Source organism: Dendrobates tinctorius, unplaced genomic scaffold (genome assembly GCF_039654945.1).
Source record: "Dendrobates tinctorius isolate UK_male_01 unplaced genomic scaffold, ASM3965494v1 ptg000008l, whole genome shotgun sequence".
Classification (NCBI taxonomy): domain Eukaryota; kingdom Metazoa; phylum Chordata; class Amphibia; order Anura; family Dendrobatidae; genus Dendrobates; species Dendrobates tinctorius.
The window spans coordinates 32,742,501-32,754,688 of record NW_027361676.1 but is presented as its reverse complement, the minus strand read 5'-3'; the positions used below and the strand labels follow the sequence as shown (position 1 = coordinate 32,754,688).

Here is a 12,188-nt window from a genome sequence, read left to right as displayed (position 1 = left end):
AGTGAGGGACTTTGGTTCGTTAAACCCAAAGGAGAATCCATTCACAGTGGATACCCTTCAGATTCCTTGAAAGTTTAGGATGGCCTATGAATTTCCGCCAATAGTGATGATTCCAGCAGTCGTGAGTAAGATCAGGGAGGATCAATCGAGTGTAAGTCTCATTGTTCCATTCTGGTCGAAGAGACACTGGTTCTCCCTTCTAAAGCTAATGTCCGTGTCCGACCCATGGATTCCAGCAGAGATCCCGGACCTTCTTACCCAGGAACCGGTGTGCCACTCTCAAGTGAAGGGCTTCCATCTAGCATCATGGAATTTGAGGGCATTACTGAGTCTGCAGGGGTTCCAACCAGGGCTAGTCTCCACTCTGTTGAAAAGTAGGAAACCAATTACATCAAGGATCTATGGTAGAACATAGAAAAGATTCCTGGAGTTTTAGGGCAGCTCTTAGGGGATAAAGCCCCGGTAGGGGCCATTCTAGAATTTCTGCAGTCAGGGTTGCAACTAGAGTTATCAACTAATACTCAAGGCGCAGGTGTCAGCCATGGGTGCCTTGTATGATTGCAACCTAGCAGCAAATAGATGGGTGTCTTGAGTTATAAAATCCTGTAGTATTGGAAGTTATAGTTCCAATATTTCCTCCATGGGACCTGGACCCAATTTTAGAGGCGCTAACTAGGGACCCATTTGAGTCCTTACTGGATTTGTCTGCAAAATTTCTCATGCTTAAGACAGTGTTGCTAGTGGCCCTAACATCAGCCCGCATAGTGAGCGACATACAAGACCTGTCTATATGCCCCCCTACACACAGTTGTATGCTGACAGAATTGTTCTGAGGCCTGACCCGACATATCTCCCCAAGGTGGTTCTTAAATTCCATAGGTGTCAGGAAATTACTTTGCCCTCTATTTGTAATAACCCAAGAAATCAAGGGTAAGGAAAATTCCATACCTTAGACGTGAGAGGGTCCATGTTAGAATATATGTCAATGACCAGTCAGTGCAGAAACGACCAATCCCTATTCATAGCCTTCCAAGGTAGCAGAAAGGGGCATGGAGTGTCTAAGAGTACCATTGCCAGATGGATCAGGGAGGCAATTAGTTTGTCTTACTCTGCGAGTCATTCTCCGGTTCCTGAAGGCATCAAGGCTCGCCTCACCAGAGCTGTGGCTACCTCCTGGGCAGAAAAGTCAGAGGTATCAACTAATCAGATCTGTAAGGTTGCTACCTTGTCCTCACCAACTACAGGTGCACCTCACAAAATTAGAATATCGTCAAAAAGTTAATTTATTTTAGTTCTTCAATGCAAAAAGTGAAGCTCGTATATTAGCGTCATTACAAACAGAGTGATGCTTTCTGTTAATGTTGATGATGCCACAGACTGCCGCCATGCCATGCCACATTGATGTTGTAATTGATGCCAAAGGAGCCCCGACCAAGTATTCAGTGCATTTACTGAACATACTTCATAGGCCAACATTTGGGATTTTAAAATCATATTTTTTCAAGTTGGTATTGTAAAGTATTCTAATTTACTGAGATAATGACTTCCAGGTTTTTATTGGCTGCAAGCCATAATCATCAGCATAAACGGAAATAAACACTTGAAATACATCACTCTGTTTGTAATGACTGAGTTTCACTTTTTGTTTTGAAGAACTGAAGTAAATTAACTTTTTGAAGATGATCTAATTTTATGAGATGCACCTGTACATTCTTTAAGCACTACAGACTGTAGCTGTCATCCTTTGCTGACTTGACCTTTAGTAGAAGAGTGCTGCAAGCGGTGATCCCTCCTTTAAGGTGTTTAATTTCTCCAAAAATCTTTCAGGTGTGCTGTCATGGGTGAAGGGAAAACACCAAGGTTACTTACCGGTAGCTAGTTTTGCCGGAACCTGAGACAGCACCAGTATATTTCCTCCTTATCACCTTTTGGGTGTGCACTATAGTTTGGGTGTCTTTTTGTTTATATAATGTCGTGTTGGTTATCTGTGTAGGTTACCCTGAGGTCCTCTCATGCTCTGTAACCCAACCTGAAGCTTGGGAGAGCCTTTTATTTCACTAGGTAGAATGTAAGTCCACAAGGACAGGGTCCTTTCCCCTCTGTACCAGTCTGTCATTGTAAGTTTGTTTGCTGTAAACGATATCTATTACTTTGTATGTAACCCCTTTTCATGTACAACACCATGGAATTAATGGCGCTATATAAATAATAGGTTTCCTGTCGTGGCTGGGCGGATCCGTCTCTCAGGTGTGCTGTCATGGTTTCTGGAAAAATCGGCTTCCGGTTAGTAACCTTGGTGTATCTGGGTAGAAAGGCAAAATGACCAATTGTAAGTACACAGTGCAATATAATATGATTGCAACATATTAAGAGGGTAACAATTTTGCAATATGTGATTATATTAATACACTGACCGCTACAGTGTATACATAGATTTAGGGGGAAAAAAGTTCATGGGAGTGCTTCATTAAGTTTAGCAAGATAAGACGTACAAAACAGGTGTGTATATTGAGCCGATAGCGCACGGATAGGATGGGGGAGCCATCCAAACTACATTTCGATAAGGAATACCTGGGCTCTCTGTCCAAGGCATGCAACAACTTATAGACCTGGTACGTTCCTGGCCATTCTCGTGTGTTTAATGACATTGATGTGTGGGGCTTAATCATGGGAGACGGAGCCTTGAATTTGTAAAGGTTGATCTTGTTGAGGCTGTGTGCCCACGTAGCGTTTAAAACCTGAAACCGGACTCCTTCCCAGGAAAAGCGCGTCTTCCGCGCAATTTTTGCGTGATTTTTTTCACGGTTATTATCGTGTTTTTCCTGCGATTTTTCACGTGCGGAATTCAAGCACTTTCCAAGCGATTTGAAGCATCGCTTGGAATGTGATTGACAGGTTGGTCACACTCGTCAAACATAGTGTTTGACAAGTGTGACCAACTTTTTACTATTGAGGCCGCCTATACGCCATCAATAGTAAAAGATAGAATGTTAAAAATACTAAAAAATATAAAAAATCGTGATATTCTCACCTTCCTACGTCCCGCGCAGTCTTCCCGGGCCTCAGCGATGCTCCCGATCCCAGTAATGCCTTGCGAGACCAACATGTGGTCTCGCTTTACTGTAGCGGTCTCGCGAGGAATAGTGACCGCTACAGTATCGCGGGACCGTGACATCATCAAAGGACTCGCAAGGCATTACTGGGAACGTGAGCATCGCTGAGGTCCGGGAAGGCTGTGTGGGACGCCGGAAGGTGAATCTAACACCATTTTTTATTTATTTATTTATTTATTTTTTACAGGGATATGGTACCCAGGGCCTGGAGGACAGTCTCCTCTCCTCCAGCCCTTGGGTACTATCCGCACATGAGCTGCTCACTTTGCGCATGGTGGGCATAGCCACATGTGGGAAGTAAGCGGATCTCGTGCATTCCTCTGGGTGCGGAATCGCAGCAATTCTTTGCAGAATCGCGGCGATTCCACAAAAAGAATGAGCATGCTGCTTTTTTTCCGCGATGTGATTCCGCCGTGGAAAAAAACACACCATTAGCACAGCATGTGCGGAATGCCATAGGAATGCATGGGGTGCGTTCAGTATGAGTTTTCTCAGCGTTTTCATGCCGAAAATCACGGTAAAAGCGCTTAAAAAAACGCAACGTGGGCACACAGCCTGAAGGTGAGCACTGTATCTGGGAAGTGTTTATCAGTGTGATTAACGTGACTTGTGCATTGATGACAGTGCTTGTGCTTATCTTATGTGTAACCAATTCCTATCCCGTGCCTGTCTGCGTGCGCTGTCTTGTTTGCGTGATGCGTTTGTCGAATGTTTGATCTGTGATGTGTCTACAACAGGGTAGTGGTGATGTATGTTAGAGAACCTGTCACTAGACTCATGCTGCCTTTTATAACTGGCTGCATAAATCAGACTGGGTGCACAATTGCAGCAAAGTATGGTAAACTCTTAAAAGCAGCTGCGTTTCAGAGAAAATATTAAGTTGAAAAGAAGGCCCCGGATTATCAGATGAGACATGACTTGTCCCGCATGGCTCCCAGATGGCTTCTCCTTGTCACGCTCCAGTTGATTGTGAGGTTTATGTCATTAGATTCCCTTTAAGTAGAGGGCCAAATAACACAGTTCTTGTATAGGGACCCTGTCTCTGTGGCTCTAGTACAAAATATGAAACTTTACACTTCACTTCATCTCCCTTTCTGGTCTGTTTTTTTGGCCAGATAAAATAATGTAGTCTGCTTTATCAGGGGAAAGTTTAAATCGAGTTATTCGGGAGGAAGCCCTGACTCTGTCCTGACCGAGCAGCATATTGCAGAGTGAACTCTGGATTACTAGATAAATTCACTGTACGGCTCCACGAAGTCTGGTCAATATTACAAAATGTAAAATCTTGGCCTCTACTGCAGCCTTTCAACACGCATTTCTGAGAAGTCCTAAAGAAGCTGTGATGTTCATGTATTTCCAAATATTAACCCCGGAGGTGTTTTCGTTTTCGCTCCCCTTCTTCCCAGAGCCATAACTTTTTTTTTTTTTTAATTTTTCCGTCAATATGGCCATGTGAGGGCTTGTTTTTTTGCAGGATGAGTTGTACTTTTGAATGACACTGTTGATTTTGCCATGTCGTGTACCAGAAAACGGTTATGAAATTGCAAAAAAAAAAGTGCAATCCCACACTTGTTTGGCTTTTTTCTTAGGTTCACTAAATGCTAAAACTGACCTGCCATTATGATTCTCCAGGTCATTACGAGTTTATATGCAAAATATAAGCCGCGGAGACACCATCACGTGTTTCTCAACGCAAGGAATGACCAGCCAGGTCTTTGCCCAGGAAGGAACAACCACGGGAAGGGCAGTCTCCAATGAAGGAAACCACCTATGCCAAAACATGGTATCCATCCACATACAGCTGTTTCGGGGTATTGCCCCTCATCAGTGTGGAGTAGGAAACTGGCTAGTAGGAGCAATGTCTAGTAAAAAGACTATGAAGAGGAGGATGAATGAACTCATGGAGATCAACATCCGACAATGCGGAGACACCATCACGTGTTTCTCAACGCAGTGATTCTAGAGCACTGCCCCCATCCCTCATAGTCTTTTTACTAGGCATTGCTCCTACTAGCCAGTTTCCTACTCCAGACTGATGAGGGGCAATACCCCGAAACAGCTGTATGTGGATGGATACCATGTTTTGGCATAGGTGGTTTCCTTCATTGGAGACTGCCCTTCCCGTGGTTGTTCCTTCCCGGGCAAAGACCTGGCTGGTCATTGCTTGCGTTGAGAAACACGTGATGGTGTCTCCGCGGCTTCTGTTTTGCATGTTTTACATATTTCCCATAAGGGATGGGGGCAGTGCTCTAGAATCACTGCGTTGAGAAACACATGATGGTGTCTCCGCATTGTCGGATGTTGATCTCCATGAGTTCATTCATCCTCCTCTTCATTACGAGTTTATAGACGCCAAACATGTCTAGGTTCTTTTTTTATTTTTTTTATCTAAGTGGTGCAACAAAATTCCATACTTTGTTTAAAAAAGCAAAAAATTAAAAAATTGCACCATTTTCCGATACCCGTAGCGTCTCCTTATTTTAATGATCTCGGGTTGGGTGTGGGTTTTTTTTTTTTTTGCGTGTCGAGCTGACTTTTTTAAAGGGAATATGTCACCTCTTTTGGCGACTATAAGATGCGGCCACCGACTTTCAGGGCTTATCTACAGCATTCTGTAATGCTGTAGATAAGCCCCAGGACCTACCTGAAAGATAAGAAAAATAAGTTTTATTATACTTACTGGGGTAGGGGGGTCCGATGTGGTCCGGTCCGATGGGTGTCGCAGGTCCGGGTCCAGCTCCCCCATCTTACGATGCCGTCATCCTGCTTGCATCGTTGCTCCCCGGCATCGTGCTCCTGCGCAGGCGAGCTTCTCTGCCCTGTTGGGGGCAGAGTAAAATACTTCAGTGCGCAGGAGCTGGGCCTCTCTGAACTTTCCCGGTGCCTACGCACTGCAGTACTTGCTCTGTCAACAGGGCAGAGAAGTGAAAGAAGTGCACCTGCGTAAGAGCACGATGACGGGGAGCGACAATGCAAGCAGGAGGATAGCATCGCAAGAAGATGTGAGGCGCCGGACCTGCGACACCCATCAGACCGCCCCCCCTCTCATGGGTGAGTATAATAAGAAAAATAAGTTTTATCTTGCAGGTCAGACCAGGGGCTTATCACAGCAATTATAGAATGCTGTAGATAAGCCCTGAAAGGCAGTGGCCGCATCTTTTAGCGGCCAAAATAGGTGACATGTTCCCTTTAATGATACCATTTTGGTGCAGGTACAATCTTTTGATCGCCTGTTATTGCATTTTAATGCAATGTCGCGGCGACCAAAAAATGGAATTCTGGCGTGTTGACTTTGTTTTTCTCACTACGTTGTGTAGCAATTAGGTTAATCCTTTATTTTTATTGATCGGGCAATTCTGAACGCAGCGATACATACAGTACAGGTATGTGTGGTTTTTTTTTTTCATTGTTTTATTTTGAATGAATGGTGCGAAAGGGGGTGATTTGAACTTTTAAAATATATATATATATATATATATATATATATATATATATATATATATATATATATATATATATATATATAATATATTTTTTTTTTTTTTTTTTTTTTTTTACTTTTGGCATGCTTCAATAGTCATGGGAGACTAGAAGCTGCCATAACCCGATCGGCTCTGCTACATACAGGCGATGATGAGTTCCAGTGGGCGGATTTCTGGCCCGATTTAACTGGTTAATGGCCACGGGTGGATCGCGATTCCACCCGCGGCTATTGCAGGGACATTTCAGCTGTTCAAAACAGCTGACATGTGTTGGGAAAAATTTAGGCTCTCCGCCGGAGTTCAACATCGCCGTACTATTACGCCCGATGTCGGAAAGGGGTGAAAAATTGTAAAACACTTTTTTTTATTTGATTACAGACATGATTGCATTGTTTAAAGAAATGTCCTAATAGTCAGTTTTTGTTTTCAGTGACACTGATTCCGATTCATCCTCCTCATCTTCTACATCCTCATCTTCGTCTTCTCTATCTTCAATGCTCCAACTTGATGAACCACAAGAAAACAATGATGTGCCTTTGAAGACTAAAGATGAGCTACTGGTGACTGTGAGTAAATACTTTCACAATATTTTACAGTCTTGACAGTTTTCTATTGGTTTCACACATTTATTTAAAAAAAAAGATAAAACCAGCATCATTTTCTTGTTTCTGTAACATTTTTTGGGCCATAGTAAAAAGTGGATTCAAAAGGAATGAGAAATATAAAGGTAGGACTTCTCAGTGCTAGAGTCAGCCAGTCAAAAGGTGGTATAATAATCTTCCAGCATGAGTCACATTAATGAATTCGGCACGTTTTTAGAATGTCTGGTCCAAGTGAAGAATGTCAAAATAGAATTGGATTTTTTTTCCCCCTTGTGGGTGTATTAAACCACCCTTAACTTCATAGGTCGCCTACATCATAGTTCGCCTACCCCTGTTTTTATGTGGCCTCCGCCGATGAGCCCGCACCTTTTCAAGCGGGCATGTGCCTCTAACAGCCGTGGATGGAATCGCAATCCACCCACAATTGTTAACATGTGAAATGAGGCTGTCAATCTCTTACAGCTGCATTTCACATTGCTGCACCAGAAGCGCGTCCCTAGCTCCACCCATCAGTGCCCCTGTCATATGATTTCACATGAGTCCACCTGTGGTTGTCATTGCCGGAATGCTATGAACCCTGTTGCCGATGCTAATAACAAGTGAGCATTTTTGCTACACACAGCAGGGCTGAAGCCTTTCTGTGTGAAAAGGTTTAATTGGCTCACCATTGTTAATGATGGAGTTATGGAATCCAAAAGTTGATGCACGGAAAAATGTAGGGGGGCTAGCACTAGACCCAAGGAGAGAAGCTCAGGCGTGTGTTCGTGTGGTTTTTTTTTTGTTTTTTTGTTTTTTTTTTATATTATGACTTTATTAGCAAGTAAGGACTAGTAAACTTGCTGACATGTAGTCCTCCATATTCATGAACCATGCATAACCCTACCTCCCACTGCAGATTGACAGCTTTCTGGCTATGCACAGTGTTCACAGAACAGTCAATAAGCGGTGTGCATGAGGTTTTACCGAGCTCAGCATTCAGAGATTTGGTCAACCTGCAGTAAATAAAACGGTTTTATGAAAACTGCAGCAAGCAGCTCTGTAAGTGAGGCATCACTGGAATCTGAGTCTCAAACCCTACATCATTACATAGTAATTAATTAATTAAGGTTGAAGGGAGACTTTAAGTCCATCTAGTTCAACCCATATCCTATCCTAACTTGCCCTAACATGTTGATCCAGAGGAAGGCAAAAAAAACCCATGTGGCAAACAGTAAGCTTCACATTGAGGAAAAAAATTCCTTCCCGACTCCACATACGGCAATCAGACTAGCTCCCTGGATCAACGCAACACTAAGGAAACTAGTGTATATACCCTGTAATATTATACTTTTCAAGAAAGGCATCCAGTCACCTCTTAAATTTTAGTAGGGAATCACTCATTACAACATCATATGGCAGAGAGTTCCATAGTCTCACTGCTCTTACAGTAAAGAATCCGCATCTGTGAGTATGCTTAAACCTTCTTTCCTCCAGACATAGAGGATGCCCCCTTGTCCCCGTCACAGGTCTAAGAGTAAAAAGATCATTAGAAAGGTCTTTGTACTGTCCCCGCATATATTTATACATTGTAATAAGATCACCCCTAAGCCTTCGATTCTCCAAACTAAATAACCCCAAGTGTAATAACCTGTCTTGGTATTGCAGACCCCCTAGTCCCCTAATAACCTTGGTCGCTCTTCTCTGCACCCGCTCCAGTTCAGCTATGTCTTTCTTATACACCCGAGACCAGAACTGTACACAGTATTCTAAGTGTGGTCGCACTAGTGACTTATATAGAGGTAAAATTATGTTCTCCTCATGAGCATCTATGCCTCTTTTAATGCATCCCATTATTTTATTTGCCTTTGCAGCAGCTGCCTGACACTGGCCGCTAAATGTGAGTTTGTCGTCCACCCATACACCCATGTCCTTTTCAGTGATTGTTTTGCCCAGTGTTTTACAATTAAGCACATAATTATACATCTTGTTCGTTCTACCCAAGTGCATGACCTTACATTTATCCCCATTAAAGCTCATTTGCCATTTATCAGCCCAAGCTTCTAGTTTACATAAATCCTCCTGTAATATAAAATTGTCCTCCTCTGTATTGATTACCCTGCAGAATTTAGTGTCATCTGCAAATATTGAAATTCTACTCTCTATGCCCCCTACAAGGTCATTAATAAATATGTTAAAAATCTGCTCTCAGATGAGGTAGCTTAAACCTGGTGGCAGATATCTCAAGATAATGTATTAAGGGAAAATTCTTTTAATGCAAAATTTAAAAAGCTCTTTTATATCCAATGCTTTGTGAAAGTGGCTCTTGAACCGCTGTTTGTGGACCTCTACTTTAGGCTTCTTTTACACTTGCCATGTTTTTGCGGCCCCAATAGATTTCTATGGGGCTGCAAAATCGGCCCGCAAAAAATCCACGGTGTGCCATATGGCCGTGATAAAAGATCGAGCCTGCTCGATCTTTTTCATGGCGTACGGACATGGCCCCCATTGAAATCAATGGGGCCGCAGAAAAAATTGCGGCGATATGGGCTGCAAAACACCCGGTAAGGGTAAAAGTAGCCTTAGGGGTATACTTACATGTTTTAAATAAAATAACTGTCTACATAACTTTTTTTTTTTTTTGTAAGAGAACTTGTCAGCAGGTTTTTGCTAACCCAAGACAGAAGCAAAATGAAAAAATACCCCGCTGTAAGTGTTTTATGGCCAGTGTGAACATGCTTCTACATACATGCATACCAACTTGTACTCCAGTTCATTTTCTTTCCATTTACCACTTCTGGGAGCAGCATGAGACAGAGACCCTGACTCCATCACTGTGTCACAGGGCTTCTTGCTTTGATAAATACAGGTTTATCTGCTGGTCCTCTTTGTCAGCTTTTGCTACGAAGTACTAGGGGTTTCTAGCGCTATGGTTAGGCTATGTTCTCGTGTTGCATGTTTTTAATGCATTTTTTGATGCAGCTTTTCAGCTGCGTGTTACAGTACCAGCGAAGTCTGCGATTTCACGTGTTTTTTTTTTTTTTTTCCCTCTAGATTTTGTGCAATACCATGGTTTTTGCAATTGCAGCATGTCACTTCTTTCAGAAAAAAATGCAGATATCCGTTTTTGGTGCCAAACCTGATGAAGTAGAATCAGATTTTTTTTTTTTTTTTTTAATGCACTAATCTTTATCAGGATGCAAAAGAAACAAACGTACCCTAACAAAAATGCAGGGAAAAATGCAATAATACCTGCTTTTTTTTTTTTTTTTAAGCAAGTGTCTTAATGAAAATAGGCCAGGTTTTGCCTGCAGGAAAAATGCAACGTGTGAGCATAGCCTTATCGTTGCCCTCTTTCCCCTCACCATTTTTTGGCATCTTTTTACCCATGCACAGTGTAGGCATAGAGCTGTTAATCAATGACATTGGGGGAATAATCCTAATCTCATCGCTGACTGGACTCTTTGAGCTGCCGCAGATGGAACAAATGCGCGTAGCCCGGTAAAGGAGTCTGTTGATCTCTGTCCCTATTTTAGGCTGCTCTGAGTGTGAAGCGTATACCTGGGGACAGATTCTCTTTTAGTTTATATACAGTATCTCGCTTTATTGTTGCCGATTCCACTTTAGTAAGGTATGAGTGGTTTGTATGTTTGTACTTTCTGAACATGTTGCTATTATATCCTTTTTGATGTATTTTTTTGAAGTGAACATAAAAGTTGAGACTTAAAAACCCAAAGTATCTGTGTTTATCATAAATCTACAAAATTGTAGTATTTGTATGAAAATAACGAAGCCATTATTCTGCCATTATCACTTAATTATCTAATTAAACTGTTTACATCATTTGAGTAATTGCCGAGTCCATAGTTATAGCACAGATACTAATCACTAAAGCAGGGGACATTTGCCTCTTCCGCTCAGCGGAGAAGGGCTGTCATTCTGCCGCAATTATATTGAGTGTTGCATTTTCAGGTTATTAATATAATGTTGTATTTATGATTCATGTTTTTGTCTCCATATATTGCCTGTTTATGGAGTGCACACTTTTCCATTTGAAAACAAGTTCCAAGATTGTAGAATAATCTAATTTCACTTTCAAGTTAATTTTTTCACATCTCGGTGTCTTGTGTAAGGCAGAAGGCAAAGTTTGGCTTTGTTCACACTTCTGTATATTGCATCAATATTTTCAATTTAAAACTTCATTGTTTCTTAGCATAAGGGCCTATTGCAGATTTATTGTGTTTTTTTTTTTTCTTTTTCTTTCTTTTTTTTTTTTTTTTTTTTTTTTAAACTGCGCAGATGTTTGACCTACGTCATTGCCAACAAAGGATATATAACAAACTTTTGTTAATGACCAAATACTTATTATCCACCATAATTTGCAAAATAAATCTTGATAAATCAGATAAGGTGATTTTCTGGATTTGTTTTCTCATGTTGACTCTCATAGTTGTGGTCTACCTATGATGGCAATTACAGGCCTCTCTCATCTTTTTAAGTGGGAGAACTTGCACAATTGGTGGCTGATGAAATACCTTTTTTCTCCCATTGTATGTCTGGCTAAAGATAGTGTCCAGATTCAAATAGTCTGACACCCACTGAGACTTCCTAGAGTGATACTAAAGCCCCCGTCTCACACAGCGATCTCACCAGCGAGATCACTGTGTGTGACAGGTATCAGCGACCGGCCCCCCTGCCGGGTGTCGCTGATAGTGCTGGAATGGCCAAGACTTTTTTTTTTGGATCGTCTGTCTCCCGCTGGCCAGCACGCATCGCTGCGTGTGGCAGGCGGGAGACCAGCGAGCTGGACGCTGGTATCCAAGGTAAACAGAGGGTTTCTAAGCGCCGCGCAGCGCTTGGAAACCCTCTGTGCACCTTAGTTACCAGCGAGCTGATGCAGGGAGCTGGTGACCAAGGTAAACAGCGGGTTTCTAAGTGCCGCGCGGTGCTTAGAAACTTGCTGTTTACCTTGGTCACCAGCACGCTGGTAACTAAGGTACACAGCGACGCGAGCA

At 42.3% G+C, this 12,188-nt stretch overlaps 1 protein-coding gene across 1 annotated transcript in view; it reads left to right on the top strand.

Moving 5' to 3' along the window:
* The window catches only part of NAF1 (nuclear assembly factor 1 ribonucleoprotein), a 124,108-nt gene that overhangs the window by 46,787 nt on the left and 65,133 nt on the right, over positions 1-12,188 (top strand). Inside the window, exon 3 of the mRNA XM_073576852.1 lies at positions 7,026-7,161. Within this exon, the coding sequence (XP_073432953.1) occupies positions 7,026-7,161 (136 nt within the window). The remainder of the gene's footprint in view (positions 1-7,025; positions 7,162-12,188) is intronic.